The 18,632-nt window shown below is 39.0% G+C and overlaps 1 protein-coding gene across 1 annotated transcript in view; it reads right to left on the bottom strand.

The window, feature by feature from the left end:
- LOC122972464 (voltage-dependent T-type calcium channel subunit alpha-1I-like) overlaps positions 1-18,632 on the bottom strand; it is a 222,045-nt gene that overhangs the window by 122,713 nt on the left and 80,700 nt on the right. The window contains exon 5 of the mRNA XM_044339592.1: positions 1,480-1,577. Within this exon, the coding sequence (XP_044195527.1) occupies positions 1,480-1,577 (98 nt within the window). The remainder of the gene's footprint in view (positions 1-1,479; positions 1,578-18,632) is intronic.

Here is an 18,632-nt window from a genome sequence, read left to right as displayed (position 1 = left end):
TGAGCGCAGTCCCCAGACTGATCCTTGAGGGATAAAACTCTGTTGAGATAGCATATTATTAGATATTTCTCTCTAATTACCAAAAAATATCAATCTCATGAGTCAGCCATGGACTGCACTCTCTCTCCATCTGTATCTCTCTAATTATCATGAGCAGATTTGATGTAACTGACTTACAATGTGGGATTACTGGTAAATGACAGTAGGCCTAATCAATCCAATGTCTTATGAATTACACTGATATGCAAATATTTCACATTACAGAATATTTTTTGAGTGAAGGTGACCTGGACCTTTGATTTAAATCAAAATACTGGAAAAAACACAATTGACACATCTGCAAAAAGGACTGCCAGGCAGGTTAAGATGAGACAACTTAAAGCACTTAGTTGAAGGGACATTTTTGTACTTTTCTTAACCTTGATTCTTATAATTGCTAACTTTGCACTCACCACCTCCTTTGTAGTTATTCAGAAAACACTAAATTAAGGTATATCGGGGCAAGCAATGCGAGCCTCCTAAGGCTTTTCAAATAAACTTCAGTTTTACATAATTAATTTCAAACTCTTGTCTCTGAGTCCAGCTGAAAGTAAACACAGAAAGTAGCTAACAGCGTCTATGTCTGGGGAAACTTGCTTAACTAGATGCTTATTTGTGTGAAAAAGCTAGTTTGTTTACAAGTGTGAGGCTGCGGTTTGCTGATGATATAGGGAAAGTAAGTAAGGTCAAGCCAAGGTCAAGTTGATACACTGATTTCCTGGTATGAACCCAGGCCGCTGAACTATGCTGAGCGCCCATCCACATCTTTATCATCCTTAGCCTTTTGCACAAGTTCTCTGTGAACCCAAGGTGATCAAACAAAACCGATTACCACTTTTTAAAGACATGCTACCATCTATGATTGACTGAATCTGATGTATTAACTGAATATCTTTGTGTGGTTTCATTTTATTACTTTTTTCACTAAAAATCATCAAGACTCCAATCAGCTCAAAGTGCTCCAGCGAGTAATAATTATAGCTTGTTGCTTTCTAATCTTAACATGTTCACAGTTTGGGTATTTCTGGCTCAATGACTGACTCATATTCAGCACCTCGAACAGCGACCAAGCTACTGGGCTGGCTGTTCTGGCAGGCAGCTGTCCGTGGTGCTGAATGGGAGGTGGTGGTGAGAAAGAAGGGTATCACATGAATGAGTTTCATCTCTCAATAGCCAGATATATAATAGTTGTTTTTATTCTTCAGCATGAATAGTTCTTTTATTGAAAGTAAAAAAAAAAAAAAAAAAAAAAATAGATGATGTGTCGGCATGGAGAACAGCTCTTGGCACCAACTCTGCCTAATTCAGTGATGAACACAGCCTATAACGTGTAGACAGCATAAGGTCACTCTCTCCTTTTTGGCACAGAGCTGCATTATAAAACATCTGAATGATTACCGGTAACAGGAAGACCAAATTTAAAGTGGTGGTGTTACTTACTTGGCACCCTGTTAATTGCTTTAAGAGGCCGCAGTACCCTCACTGTTCTGATGGCAGTGAAGTTGACGTTCTGCAGGTCGAGTGAGTATTCAACCATCCTGGAAAACAGACATAAACACATGCACAAACTATGTTAACACCACAAATACTTGCACATCCCTGCAAGTCCCCACAGCATTTAAAGAGAATGAAGACCAAAAAAAACATTATAACCCATATGATCATCACACATTTCATCTGAACTTACGAGTTGTGTTGATTTAATATACTCCATCCTTCATGTTTGTGCCTATTAAAGAGCTTAATATGAATTAATGAGCTGGAATTCATGTACCTAATGAAGCAAGACATTCAAAGAAACATTGGCTAGTGGAAGACTTCATAACGTTAGCTCAACTGTGCTTGCAAAAAGAAAGTGTCTGCCTCTATGTCCTTAAACAACATAACCATTGATTACTTTGCAGCTGAACATGAATATTAAAACATGTAGGTGTATCTGTTTACAAGGCAAAGTTACAAAGTGCTGCACTGGCATTAAAAACCAAGCGTTCCATCATTTTGACATCGATAGAGGAAGATGTCAAAGCACTAGTGAATAAGTACAGGAAACCTCCATCCATGATAAGTGGATATACCTTTTACCACATGCCGTGAAAGCATCAAAGTGTATCTTGTCGGTTCGTGGGTGTGCACAAGCACAAGAGGCGTCAGATTAAACCTGCAACCATCTGAGAGATGAAAGCGGAGCCCTGTGAAGGAGCGGGGATCGAAGGTGGAGGGGGTAAACATGCTTGAAGTAAAACTAGGTGTGGAATAATGGAGACAGAGGAGGGAAGCAGAAAGTGAGTATTTTGCTATATTTGACCTATTTCTGACTGATATATTACAGGGAAAACATACTTTGCCTGGAGAATGGCAGAAAGAGAGACACTGACAAAAAGAGAAAGAGAAAACAGAGGGATGACAGGAGATGGAAAAAGTGAGATGAGTACGGATAGATCAGAAAAGAACGCGGGTAAAGTACCTAGGGATGATTAAGTGCAATATAACGATGGCAATAAAGCGAGATTGAGGGGGAGAGAGCCTGAAGTGTTGGAGATAATTACAACGATAGAAGCAGAGTGAGGCAGGAGCATAATATGCATATACCTGGCTGAACAGAAGAAAAGCTGCTCTCAGGCTGAGAGAAGGGACTGGAGGGGATGTCAAGATGTGTGAAAATGAAAAGTACAAGAAACTAAGGCAAGTTTCAGATATTTCACCCAAATATTCTCCTCTGAGATATTCTAGCACTCCACAATAACAAGCTCATTTCAATGAGAGGTTGAGAGTTTAGTGTTTAAAAAGTACCAGCCAATTATTCATATGTAACCTTTTGACCTACATATCAAGAGAGAAGCATTTACATTTTTTTTTTCTGACAGCAAAATAACAGTGAAATAGAAATGCAAGGTTTAAAGTTGGAAAACACGAGTAAGTTACATAACGATGTAACTCAGGAGGCTGAAAAAAAAAGAGGCCATGTCAAAGTTTTGCCAGGGTTCAAGAAAATATTGGCACTGCCAACTTCAATTAAATGTCAAAGATGGGAAAGCAAAGGTGTTTCCAAAGTTGTAGCACATTTTCAAGTTGGAAAAAAACTTGACCGAACCAAAAACTTGGAGTTGCAGTATGATTTCATCTTTAGATCAAAGGTGAAACTTATAGACAGAACACTACTTTATTCTTTTCAGTCCAGCATCAGTGACCAAACCCCTGCACATGCTCCACAGCATCCATAAGGCGTGCATCTGACTCCATGCCATGAAATATGAAACTGTATCCCTCCCTGTAAGCCCTCATTCCACTACAGCTCCCTTATAAATCAAACAAAACTAGGATAGTAAAACACACCGACCATGAAAAGTGAGGTTGGAATTCGCAGGATACCTGGATGCGGCCATATCTATGCGACCAGAGAGGCTGGTTCCTCCATGTGTGGCCATGATCTAATTTGACAGGCGGTTCTCTATGAAGGGAATGGAGAACAGAGAGCATCATCCATGTCCATGTTGGGAGGAAAAAAAAAGCCTGACAACTACCTTGCAGAGCACAGAGTGAGCAGGGAGGGATCAATGTAGTTTTCTGTCTGTATGTGTGAGTATGGATGTGTGCTAATAGTTTGGTTAATACCCGGAGGGAAAGGACAAAATGAACTGGACTGAGAGTTAGTACAATTGCACTGCAACACTTCTACAGCTGCTATTTTAATCACTGTGTTGTAGCATGTTGACAGGGCAGGAGCCTGTGTATCTGCATGTGTGTGTGTGTGTGTGTGGTACGGAACATATGGGGATCTGTCATTTTGGGCAGCAATTTTAGATAAGACAGCTCATTTTGGACACACAGACACAAGATTACACATACATGTGTAGGCAAACAATCACACCTGTACACACTGAGACACAAAAACACACACACAGCTATAAAGACCCACAGTCGCTCTTACACACATGGGGGGAAAAAAAATGTAAAGCGTAATTATTCCTGATACACCCCGATTTTTCACACATTTAGCAGATGTACTGACAAATAACCCCAGTCTCACACAGATACACACACACACACACATGCACACAGACACACACACACACACACAGAGTACGGAAAGTGCTCGGGGCAGACTCTAGGCTCTCACAAAGCTGTGTCAAATCAGAAGACAGAGGCCACACACACATTTTCACTGTCTCACACTTTAACAAACTCATGCACTTGCACACGCACACTCCTGAAGAGTCTAGTTACATAAGCTGTGAACCCACACACACTCTTACAGCACACACACACACAGACCGTCACTCTCAGACACACACACACACACACACACACACGTCAAACTAAATTTAGTGTCTGTCTGTGTTTGAGTTAGGACTGCTCTCCAACCAAACAGCTTCATGAATATTTGAAAGGAGGAACTGGATAACTTTTGTTCTAGCAGCATTAGACGGGGGAAATGTGCATTTTTTTTTTTTTTAACCGATTCTTAAATATCCTTGGGTTTTCTCTCTGTGGTGTGTCTTCTCTTGAGAGAGCTGCTCTGTCCCTGCCGTTTACTTTCCCCTCCAAAAGCGCCGTCACAAGTTAGCTTTATGAAATATTCTCTCAGGAGCTATCAGAGTGGAACAGCGGGAGGGTTTTCTCCAGGGTTCGTCCTGCTGGTTGACGGGGGAAGCTTTGAAAATTGGAGCTAATGTAAGAGGCAGCCTTTGAAACGATACACAGCACTCATGAGTACGTCTGTTATGTTAAGTTAAAAATACCAGTCATAAGCCAAAGTGAAAGCATGGGGAAAATGTATATTTGTAAAAAAGTGAAAAAATAGTAAAACAAATTCATTCAAAATCACATTAAAATTCACAGAACTTACTAAAAATGTAGTCGACAGTTTGCTGTGATTCATTCACTTCATCATTGCCATGATACATTTTAAAAACCAATGTAAACCTGTTTTAAAACATTTTTAAATGATTATTTTATGCCTTTATCAGAGGAGATGTGGCTGTTCATGTCTTAACCCCTCAGCCACAGGGCCACCCCTTTCTTTTTTGTTGCCTTTAATGAACACCAGTGTAACCAGGGTAAAGTCCCTGCATGTTTTGAAGGCAGAAAGTACAAGCCTCAAGCAACCCCAAGGAATGCTGGCCAATAACATATAAGTGAGAGTCCCAAACTCCTCACTGACCAGACCATCTAAACAACCTCCTACAAACAGAAAGGATCAGATAAGGAACCTCCAATCTCCTGCATGGTCATCAAATCAGACCACTGACTGAAACCATCTTTGATCCTTCTAGCTGCAAGAGCCAGCGAGATGAAAGGACCAATTCACATCCCAGTATGAACTGATAGTACCACTTAAAAGACCCCCACCATTGGTTATTTACTCACCTCTAAGAGCCAGTCACACACAGAGACAAGCTGGCACCAACTTTAATCCCACTGTGGTTTTTGACTTTCAGGACTTGAATGACCAACCCAAGAATCGATCACTGGGCAAACCAGCATAAGGCACAAGACATTTACCAGAACACACACATACAAACACACACACACTCAAATGACATGGACCCCTTTCACAGTCAGATCAAGGAGCCCATTTTATGGAAAACCCATGGAATTACAAATGTAGTTTTAGATTTTGTCTGAGGACAATTAATATTGTATCTGAGTATGTGTGTGTATATCACAATATGTGTCGTTATCTACTTCAGTTAGACCTTTATTCCACTGCCTTAAAGCCAAGAAATGTACCACTAACATAATCCCATCATCCATGATAACAGTATCATGTTTAGTACCATTCTACTTGTTTCACTCTCAGAATGCTAAATCTACCATCGAAATTGCAAAATTAGGAATTGTGAAAATGTTAAATTGTAAATACTTTAATTAAAAGAATAACCACATTCAGGAATGTACCTGCCTGTCCATGAATAGGAGGGGACTGACTCTGCTCCCCCAGAAATCTGCAACCCCTGGGATTGGCTAGGGTGCACAGTCTGGGCAGGCAGACCGAAACTTTAAATTAGCGTCTTATCTGAGAGTCAAGGCGGCTGCTTTTTGCTGGTTGCTGGCTGGTTTTCCAGGCTGGCTTCTGGTTTCTTCTTGCTTTCTGCCATGCTGGTGGAAAGCTTGCATTTTGCTGAAGATGTAACTCAGAACAATAGGAGGTGAAACCTCATAATGTAGAGTCATGAATTGAGAATCAAGCCTAGGAGAGCATGAGAGCATAAACCAGGAGTTCTCCTCCAATGGGAACTTTTCAAGTCCGGACCAGTCGACTCACTCATCATTACAAGGTCCAGACTCCAGTTCCTCACCCCAGCACATTGGACTCCATTCTCCACAAGAAGGCACCCCAGGGACCACGCAAGTATTCATACAAAACCTTCATAAACTTGCTTAAACCCTGGTGCTTTCATGATTTGTAATTTCAATTAGCAATTCAGAACTAAGCTGCTGTACCACTGATTTAACTTGCTGCTTCTCAGGTAACAGTCATCTCATCTGTTTATCTGGTCTCTCATACCAACTACACAATAGATAACTCTGTATGATGCATTTCAATCATTCACTAGCCATTGAAAGTTTCCCTTTCTCTCTTGTGTCTTGTCTGTAAAATGTTGTTGTAGTGTTTAGTACTTGTAGTTGTTGTATTAGTAATAAATGTGTATGTAACTTAAATGGACTTGTTGGTGTTTTCTTGTGCTTGCATCTCAGTCACTTAGCCTTAAAAGACCTAAACCCTTCCCTTGTGTGGCAACACAAGGAGGACTATTTCTTATTTATTATACCTACTCTAAAATGAGTTGTGTCGCTGGATGAATAATTTCATATTGGAGGTGTGCACAATAACAATTCATAATTCCCCATAAAATCATAAAGCTATTTGAGTGCACAAATTTCTACACCTGACATTTTTTAGATAGTAGATATTATAGCTAAAAGGCTGTAAAGAAGACATTAGACAAAGAGGGTGTTGGTGGATATCATGGATAAGAAAAGATTACAGTTGTGTCCACTTGCTTCAGTTCTGGTAAAACCTCATGGGGTTTTTAGTTTTAACAAATTAATCATTTAATTTTGTAAAGCAGTCTTAGAAAGTTAATAGCAAACCACAGGAACACATTGAGAATGAAGTAAGAAGCCCTGAGTTATAGAGGCTAGTGTTACAGCAGCTAGCCAGTGACATCTCTCTTTACAAATACACACAGCCTGAATAAGCAGCTATTAAAAAAATAATAGAAATTATATGCAAAATGTAGCAACATTTTCAAATGATGATAAACTACAAGTCCAAAAATAAAGAATACAAATGGACATAACTTCTAAAATCAGATTTTCAGATCTTAATGTCTACAGTGTAATTCATAAATGCTTTCTGCAATATTTTGCATACATTGCTATTGCTATTGCAAATGACCATAATTAATATTTGATAAGGTTGTTGATTAGTACTATTGACTCACTCAGAGTTCATCAGTGAGGTTTCCATCTTTAAAAACTCACTTTTAAGGTGCCATACACAGGTTGTATTTTCACCTTTTAGTGATGGTGCACTTGAGAATCTTTAAGGACACATTAAAAATTTAGAACACTGGACAAAGGTTATGTATTAGCTTAGAGCCTTCCCTCACAGCACTCCCTCTTATTTCCCTTAATTTCAATCAAATGAAAGTGGCGTTCCCAACAGTGTTAATTATTTTGCCATGGCGCAGTGAACTTCAAAAGTCACATTCACATCAGTCAGTGTCAAACACAGCACTCCATCATCAGAGTGTGATAGAAATAACGTCTATGCTTAAATAAGCACAATCTAGAGAAATAATAAACCATCTCTGATCTGCATACTTTAACATAACTCATTTTATCAGCTTTTGGTTGCATTTTAATGACAATGACCCATAATTTACAAAATGCATGGCATACATTTGCAGCTAGAGCAGCACACGTCATGTGACATATTATATGATGTGTATGTGTATTATGCAGACCTACTGTGATTGTCTGGTTCCATCAAAACTGTGTATTTGAGAGTTTATATTATATTGAATGTGGTTTCTGTGCATTATGCCCTTTTATATTTTACACTGAATCAATGGTCATCATGTTTTTAAATACCACCCATCTGCTTCTGAGAGTTTTGAGGCTGATACCAATATCAATATTTGAGAGTATTTAAATTCCAATAATGATATATTTGCCAATATTTAATATTTGTTAGCTACTACCTGACCATTTCCCATTTATTTTTAATTGTGCTAAATTGACTTTATTTAAATTTAAAGTGTCAATTTATTTCTGTGTTTTTCGACCTTGTTTTGTTACACTCATGTGTCCTCTCTGTACTGACTGATTAGTACACCAGTCTCAGTTTTATGCACAAATGTATAAAAGACAGACTTGGAGTAATGATGATGATAATGGAGTTGGATCAAATAGCAGATGGAGGATGATATTGAACCAGAGCGGAGCATTGTTTAAAATAAGAACATAAGTAAAAATAAAGCAATAACACATGCTAAATGCAATATAGTTTGTAATTATTAGATGTTACATATTACAATGGTCCGTCCTTTTGACTGAAATCACCAATCCGATAATGATGGTGAATCCTCAAAGATCAGCAGCCATTTTCACAATTTTATGAACCAAATCAGTTAATAAAGGTTGTCAAGCATGTTTTTTTACCTTCTGTAGTGGTTGGGACATGCAGACACTCGCAACACACAAACATGCACACATTACTTCAGTTTACCAGCAGTAATGGCAAAAGTTCATCTATTAGGTGTGACATACATTAGCCAGTGATCCAGGCTATGGATGGCCTTGGAAAGCACAACATAGCCAAATATATATTATACATTTAGGCCATTCTGGTGGCTGTACACTGGTCTAATAGGCATGAATAAACTAATATGGCAATTACTAGAGAGCACTAAACGTCTCATTTTATGCCAACAGTCCAGGCCAAACTCCTTCTGGAGAAGATAGCATCAATTATTAAAATGAGATTAATGGATGGGGTAGATCTTCTGTCCCAGAAGTGGTTTGCAAGTCAGAGAAGATAGAGGGGCACACACATGCACGCAGACACATGAGAACTCAACACACACATGCACACACGCACACACATTAACCACAACTCTGATTCGCTCTTCTCCCTCTTTACCATTTCCCTCATCTTTTATCCTTTTACCAACTTTTCCACCTCACAAAAACTCTTTAATCTCTTCCTTTACTGCTTAAATTCTGTCTCTCCATCTTTTCCTTTTACATCTTAAACCTCTCTGCTTTCCTCATTATCTGTTTTGTATTGTTGTGTGTGTGTGTGTGTGTGTGTGTGTGTTTCCTCTGTGTGTATTATTTCCCATTTTCACATTCCTCTCTCTAATGAGGTACTGTTACACCTCCAGATGGGTACAGATGCTCATATATGTCCCTGTGTATGTGTGTGTGTGTGTGTGTCTGTTACATGTGAGTAACTTGTTAAAGATGAAAGCCAGATGTCTAGCTGCTGTGGTAACGTTGCCCATCTCTCTTTCCACATGTTCCCACCCTCTGTCACATTTAAGACCATGACTCACACTTCTACTATAGATTAAAACAGACAAGGGGAAAGTAGATGGTCATATCAGACTGTTCTACTAAACTGGACTGACTAAACAAATCTTATGTGCAGAGACAAACCGACAATGAACTCATCCTACTTACAAGTATTGTGTATGTATACAAAGCCTAATATATCTTACTCCTCTGTGTCACAAAAAACATGTCACACCATGGACATGTTGCTACTGCAGTGGCTACGGTAGTTTAGAAACAGCTTCCAAGACTAATAAATAAAAAAATTGCGCATGCAAGTGAGCAAGTGAGGGTGAAGGAACATTTCACCAAGTGCAATGGTGTGGCTCACTGATGTCCTTATGCACATGAGATTTGTTGAGAATAAGAAAAATATAGAAAATCCTAACTAGGTAAATGTGATAATAAGCGATAATGAAGAGAGATGCATCAAAATCAGTACAAGGTTGTGTAACACAACTGAATATATATTCTTGGAAATGTGCTAATATGTGTTCAATATCAGTTTAATCTCTGTGTGTTCAGTACAGGGATATGTTTAGTCTACTGCAATATGCAAATATATCTACCTGCAGTTTCATAAAGTTTGATGTAGACTAAAGAATACTGGCATAAACCAGCTCTTGTAAATGAGATAATAAGTTAAATCAAGAAAGAAAAGTTATTTAACTGGCAACAAAAATGAAGGAGATTCATATTTCAAGTTTGGAAAGTCGACTGAACGTGCTGCTGCTCTGCTCCACTCACTCAACACAGTCCAGAAATCTGCAGCCACACAGTGATCAAGGATAAGTGCACATTCACAGGAAAATATTGGCTAGTCTTCTCAAGGGAGAGGTGCTAATATCTGACTAAAGAGTCGCTCTTAAAGAAAAAGGAAAAGAAAAGAAAAAGGCACAAAAGGTTTCATAACAATTCCAATCTGTCTGTTGTATATTTAACGTGCTTAGAAATTGTGGTTTAACATTGTGGTTTACTGAGCAGTTATAGCCAATTGGGGCTATAACTGACTTGGGCCCAGTGGCTGCATGCAGAATCTCAGAGGTTCTGCCCTTACTGGATAATCAACAGCTTTGTGTATACTCTTAACCACAAGCCTTTTTTCCTCTGCTTGCATTGTGGCTCAATACATCCTAGACCCAGACACAATCTCCTTATGGAATGCGCACAGATGAAATACACTGATCTTCTCATCTTTACTTACTTCCTTAGACTTAGTAGGACTTAGATGAGAAGATAAATATTTTCCTAAAATCTCAGGGTAGTATTCTAAGGAATCAGCTGCATCGCCAGACAGAGAAGTGAAATAAAAATCATTTAACTGCAATGTAGTAGATGGTTTTATTCAAAGTAAATTTCATCCAGGTTTTAATGGGTATATACATTTTTAGTGTGGGTGGCCTAAAGTCTTAATTGAAGGTCTGACCTTACATTTTATGCTATGCAGTCAACTGTATCAATCATCAAAATGAACATATGACACCTGAGGGGAATTTAAATGGATGTAAGTGAATTATTCAGTACTTAAGGTGACGGCCTGTAAGTAATAATCTACAATATGTTCATGTAAATGAGTTTTACCGCTATTGCTACTGCCGACTTACTTTACAGCACCGATGTGAGTTTCACATTTGCTGTTTTAAACGCTAGGTCAGGTTGATCTTTACTGGGGAAAGATGATACGTGACAAGAGAAAAAGAAACACCCAACAATCAATGGCTAGAATGCTTATATATTCTATATAAGTTATATGGCATTTTGACTTTATAAGAGAATAACCAGCCATGAATACACACATCTGTTGCAACAGTTGGTGCTCTATAGTACCAGACTGATTCACAGGCGTCATTTAGTGTCAAAAACTATTCAGCATCATTAACTCAATAACCTCATGCATCATCTGACAATTAAACTAATTACAATACGTGCCTATGACAAACATACATGCACAGGACTAGACTTCTGTAAATCAAACCATCCATATACTCAATTTCCATGAATGATTGCATGAGATATGAGTTATGAAGCGTAACATAGTGTTGCATTACAAGTGTATGTATAGAATAGAAACACACACACTGACTACCAATGTATAATATGGACAATATGTTACAGTAAAGTACTCTGCCATAGTAATTAGCAATTTAACACATTTTCATTCTTATATTGGAAATTTAAAGAAAACATGCAAAAGAAATGGACATTTTACGCTAAATTACATTTTCTCACTTCTTTTAAAAACAGAACAGTAGCCTTGTATTGCATGTTAACATAATTATTGACAATACACAGGCCATATTGCTGCAGCATGAACATCTGATACCATATGATGTGCGTTTTGTATTCTGCATGTGGATTATATGGACTGTATAAAAAGGACTACAATAAAGTAAACTGCTCATTGACAACTTACTTGCTACATGTAGTATTTTTCTGCTCCTTCACCATGTACTATTATGTTTAATTACATACAAGTAAACTGTAATTAACGTTGAAATAACTGTGCTATTATAATATCATGTGCAATTACTGCTCCATGCAATATCTTACAGTTATTATCTACTCAGAGCCATTTGCAATATTTGCACTCATACATGTGTTTGCATGTGTTTTTTTTATTTTTATACCTAGTGCTCCTTTATGCTTTTCACACATGTAGCTTCCGAAGTATGTTGTGACAAAAATTTAATTGCCCAGTTTGACCCAATGTTACTCTGTGCAGTTGTCACAGGACCTTTTCAACCTTTGGAAGCAAATCGTAACATCAGAGCAACAGTTGGAAAACATCCAAAGAACAAGGGGGATAGGGATTTGAGAGGACACTGACAAAACACTCAAAAACATCTGTCGAGTATTAACCTTTCCATAAAAACAACAAACTGGCGTTCTTCCCTCTCAGTGGGGTTGCAGACTAGTCTGTTTCACTGAGTAATGACTTGATGATAGAGCGCCTGATTCAGCACTGAAACAGCACAAGTCCTCTCTTGTCTGAGCTGACGGGATGAGATTCAGCAATGAGGTAGCTGCATATTCTATTTGAAACAAAGGTGGTCCGGTGACTAACAGGATTTTCAAATGTCTTGCTCACCTGAAGTCAAGAGTCTTACAGTCAGATGCAAACCCTTTTATCTACCAAGAGAATTCACCTCTATAATATCAGCAGGAACCCTGATCACAGAACTGGATGGCTTGAGAGTAAAAGTACCATGGGAGTAAAAGCAGCGAGTGAAGGTCAACACTAGAGAGGACAAAACGCTCGAATGTTGGTAAAGCACCATCCCACATACACATCAGGCATTAAGAGCAACCCCGTGGTCAATCAGATCACAAGCTGATCTTTCTCGTCTCTCAGTACACAGCTGTGAAAGACATGGCACAAAACCAAAACACAGATTCGATCCAGCACTGGGCATGCACATGGAAAAGTGACTATATTTGGAAAAAAAACATTAACCGGAAGATGGCACCTTGGGATTTGGGAAATTGTGGCAGGCATTTTTCTCTTCTTCCTGACACTTTAGACCAAACAAGTGATCACTTAACTGAAGGTTGATGTAACAAGAATTTAAGCTGAACAGAGCTACATTAATTGTGCTATAGCAACTCTGTCTCATTCACATTTCACATTTTAAAGCCCCTCCACTCAAAAATGTGTTTTTCTTCTTGTTCCTCCAGTTGGATGTTTGACCTTAATCGTGGAGAGTGATGGATATGCAGAGTTTGACACTAGAGGGCTGTTTTCACATTTATATGCTGAAAGTGTAAAGCTTCTCTGTGCTCACTGAAAAACCTAATTTTAAAGTGTGTATGTACAATCATGATTTGTGACATTACAACTAATTTGGATCAATCATGGTCCAGTATACAACGTACATAAGTACATAAGTAACTTGAAACCTCCAGTGTACATACACAGTGAAGTAGGAGACATCTTGTATCTAGCAATTAAACTTTTGAAACTTTCGAGATCAATTGTCATTTTTTTTTTTTTTTTTTTTTAAATGAGGAAGAAGGAGTCGGTGTGATTTCAAGAATTTGCTAGTTAACTTAACTTTTTTATTGAAAAACTTATCAAACTCAAATATTATTCCAAGCAGAGTATTTTTATATATCTTAAAACATGTATAGAGGGGACCATTAATTCTCTACTGTGAGTCAAACACTTCATATTTGAAAATTGTCTGATGACTTGCTGTTGAATTATAAGAATAAGAAATGCTTTATTAATCCTAAAGGAAATGTAAGTGTCACAGCAGCACAGTCCAGCACACATCACACACACACAAAAGTTGTTTTTATACACTGTGCAGTAATTATATAAAATGAGAGTGGCAAGATAGATAAAAAAGTTATCCATTGTGCAATGATTATACACATAGCATATAATGAAATGTGATGGAACATAAAACAAGAGGAGAATTATTATTATAAGGCGTGGAATGTGCAATAGAAACATTGTTATTATTATATATTGTGCAGAACGATAATAATAATTATATAATGCAATTCTTAAGCAGTTATCAGTTATTGTGAGAAGCACAGGGTGGAAAGCACCAGCCTAATCCCATGCTGCAGCAGAGAGGAGAGGAGTTGTGAAGTTTGATGGCCACCGGCAGAAATTACTGTGTCACTCAGTGGAACATTTAGGCTCCAGTGGCCACAACAAAAGGGGGCTACACCTTAACAAACAAGCAACCTGTGGAGCAGAACACACAGGTCAATAAGCAGTTAACCCCGAGATGACAGGGGTCATCACAGGAGATTAGTCTGTTACTGAAGGTGCTCCTCTGTTTACCAAGCCTGTCATGAAGGCGATGGGAGGTGTTGTTTGAATGCTCACCAGCTTGGTTAGCATCCTCCTCTCCGCCATCGCCTCAAGGAAGTCCAGTTCACTTCCATCTCCTAGGACAGAGCTAGCTTTCCTGACAAACTTGTTCAGTCTGTTGGCATCCCAAGTTTTCAGACGACAACTCCAGCAAAGCACCATGTATAAAATGGCACTAGATACCACTGACTGATAGAACATCTACAACCTCTTGATGCAAACGCTGAAGGATCGTAGCCTCCACAGGAAGTAAAGCCGACTCTGGCCCTTCTTGTAAAGCGCCTCTGTGTTATCAAACCACTCCAGCCTGTCGTCTAGGTGCACCCCTGCCAAAGTCCACGACCAGCTCCTTCGTCTTGCTGACGTTTAGCTGCAGATGGTTCAGGCTGCACAAGTTGTCTACCAGGCTTCTGTATTCTGCCCCCTGTTGCCTGTTGATATGCCCTACGATGGTAGAGTCATCTTAGAAGTTCTGAAGATGGCATGACTCTAAGTTGTACCTGAAGTCAGAGGTGTACAGGATGAACAGGACGGGAGAGAGGATTTTCCCCTGGGATCCCCTGTGCTGCTCAACACTGTCTCTGACAAACTGCTCCCTAGTGTGTTATCCAGGTCACAAGAGGAGCGTCCACCTGCATGCACCTGAGCTTGTCTCCAAGCAGTAAAGGCTGTATGGTGTTGAAGGCACTGAAGAAGTCAAGGAACGTGACTCTCACAGTGCTCCCAGCCTTGTCAAGATGAGAGTAGGCTCAGTGATGCAGGTAGATGATTGCATGTTGTTTAAGGTACCAGTGAGAGAATGAAATGCAATTCAGGAAGCCTAGTTTATGTAACATTTTAAGTTACAGATCCATTAATTTGAAGAGGCCACAACACTGTGCAGCAGTTTATAAAACTAGGAGACAGGATTTTACAGCTGTGGAAAGTTATAAGGATGGAAATGATTTTATCTTTCATTGGGATGATTGCTGTATACAGTAACAGTCAAAAGTTTGGTGTGTCCAAACTGTAAATACAACATTCAAGTTACAAAGCAATCTACCACGAATGTGTGCTTGCACCTATCTGATTGACCAATGCAGCACCTCGCATTTTGTCAGTCTCAACACCGCCTTAGTGCAATCTTGCAAAATGATTTCTTGCCAATAAAACACACTGCCATGCACGTGGTTAAGTCAGTAATTATTTTGAGCTTTCTCAAAGAATGTGAATGTTTCCATCCAGTATTTCATAAAAAAATACATGAGCAGACAGCATTTATTTCTGTCACAGTAGAGGGACAACAATGGTGTGAATATAGATATACGTGTAAACTGCCAGCACATATCGGGATCAATTATGACTTCCCATCTGCTCTCCTTACCGTGTACATGGTTTGGCAGCTCAGAATGGGGAGACAGTTAAGATATATACTGTAAGCATATGTTTGATATATGAAGGACTGTACACATATACATATTCATGTTATATGAAAACAGTTACAGGGAGAAACAGATGGCACAGACAAAAGAAAAAAGAAAAAAAAGAAACACATTTGTTCAGACAGGTGTGAATTCACTAACATGACATGAGTGTAACACACTACAGAGACGGACTGAAATCAATGTCAAAATCTCTCACCAAGACCAAAAAGATATTTTCATCATTCAAATTGCTTGCTTCACTGTTTACATATAAATATCCACAAACCAAACGTCTATATTCATTTTAAGACATTAAAAACTAAATTTGGAATGAAATAAAACAATACTGTAAGTGATATTATCCTCTATAGGCCTTAATTTTACATTGCGTCCTGTACTTTTGGAATTTCTGGCAATGACTGATGATGGAAGAAGTGAAACACAAACTAATCATCTTTATCTTTAATAAGACCCGCTGCAAAACTAGTCACTGAAGAAGAAGCATTAGTAGTTCTGGAGCCTAAGGTCTTAATTTTGAGTGGCACTGAAGTGAGTATATACAGTATACATATACAGTATATATAATTTCATTAGTTAAAAGGACTCTGGCTGACTCCATCAGCATAATCAACAGCTCTTTGCCAGCCTTTTCTCACATATATTTTTTTTCTTATGTTCTATCAACAGAACCACAGTATAATCTGAGCTGCCCTCTGTAGAGTATATGTTATTTTTGTTTTATTATTGAAAATCATGTAATACAATCTGAAGTTGCAGTCTATAAAGGCTGACACATCTTGCTTAGGCCCTATTAATCATTGAAACAAACAAACAAACAAAAAAACTTCTTTACACGGTGTGATTTTGGGCTTTCAGAACCAAAAGTTGACATTTGTGAGAGAAACGTGAGAAAATCTTGGATTGTTGATCCAAAGCGGTGGTCCGCTATATGCTAGTCTGGTATTCTCACAGTGTATACCTGCATCTACAAACCAACCAATCAGAATATAATATGAAAGATGCAGAATATACTGGCCCTCATTACATTTTCAAAACATACGAGTGGTGAGGATGGATGAGGTGAGCTGATGATGTGCCTTTGCTTTTGCATACTTTTTTTTCTTTACATCGCAGCGCTACAATTTACCATGCATATTTTGCAGTCTGACACAGATTGTGAAAAAGATTTTATTTGACCCATCTCGCACAGTGTGACATGCAATAAACGTACACGGTCACACAGTCTAAAGATACCTTGAATGATCTAAAAGCTGTCTCACGGGCCTTTCCAGCCTGGCAAGAATAAAATTATCAGTGAAATACAGGATTGTTTGCCACTGTGTTGAATCTGTAAGCAGCTGAACTTCTGTGCAGCATCACGCAGCGGGAGCCAATCATGCAACCAGCATCTAAGGCTGTAACAATAGTGGTGTTATAGCAGGCAATTAGGTGCTTCAGATTGCCCATTGAACAGTGGTGGTGCTGCTAAGATGGGTGATGCTATGAGCAACAGTGGAGAAAGTGAGCAACAGCCTGAGTAACATACACAGTCCTGGTTGTTATTCTTACAATAGGTTTGATAAGGACGCATTTAGTGTGTAAAATGTGTAAATTTATGAGCCCTGACATTTCTCCTGTAATATGCTTTGATGTCCCTTCTTTCCCAAAGATATTGCTCATATTTTTCATCCGTGTGCTCTCAACACATCAGCATGTCTTCACCTCCTCTCCTGCTCCCTCTGCTGAGTGCTGGAGACAGATAGAGGGTGTGAAGGGAGAGAGGAGGAGCTGAGAGAATGAATAGATCCTGAGAGAGGAGGTGTAAAGCTGGGCCTGCGCTCGCAGATAGCCTCTCGTGCGCTACCCCTGATGACAGTCTCTTACAAAAGGATACGCGCACACGTTTAAATATACAGTATGCACACACGAGCCTTCGGTACACAAGGATCATGAGGGGCAGATTCCAGTTTCAATTATGCAAAGATTTCTGAAGCAGAGCTGCTCTGAGGGGGAAAAAAATTAAATTGGTTGTTGAGCTAAAATGATTGAAGCCAAAACAGTTTTGGCTACCGCATGTTAGAGACTGAAAGCCAGTTAAAGCGGGAAAAGGGCCAAGAGAGGAGGGTGAAAACTGTGAAGCTTGTGGCTATTTTAAATGAAAATAAAGTCTATGTTAGGTACCTACCGTAGCTGACCTTCAAAGAATAAAAGGTACAGTGAGATCATCAATCATCAAGATCATCAATATGTTGAAATTCATTAAAAATGTAATTTACTGTATGTAGTGACCCAAATATGTGCTTTTCTATTACCATTTGACTGTAAACTGGTTATTTCACTGTTCACAAAGAGGTTAAATAGATTTTTCCTGCTTCCAGTGCAATTTCACATCCAAAAAATGTTTCTGCATCTAATGCCGGCTGTACACCAAATGACTTTTCGAGCGATTTCACTGTCGCAGACAAATTTTCAGTGATGGAATAAAATTATGAGAGTTTTGCTAGAGTTGTGCCATCTCGTCATCTCGGTTGTTTGGTGTAAGTGGGTCATAAAACTCAGTCTGAGCTGTCTTTTGAGTCTCTCTCCAGCACCAAACAGGAAGCAGCAAACCATTTATTGGCAGGTAACATGTTACCTGCCAGTAAACATGGCAGGGACTCCTAAGGAGGCGCATCCTTGCTGTCCCTGTTCTCTCAACCAGGGTTGTGTCCACATTCTGCAGTGTCTTCCCTTTTTTATGGCTGGTTTTTCAGAACAAACCACTGCACACACAAGGGTAGGTGTAGCCAAAAGCTGCTTCT

Source organism: Thunnus albacares, chromosome 3, assembly GCF_914725855.1.
Source record: "Thunnus albacares chromosome 3, fThuAlb1.1, whole genome shotgun sequence".
Classification (NCBI taxonomy): Eukaryota; Metazoa; Chordata; class Actinopteri; order Scombriformes; family Scombridae; genus Thunnus; species Thunnus albacares.
This window is presented reverse-complemented; position numbering and strand designations above follow the sequence as displayed.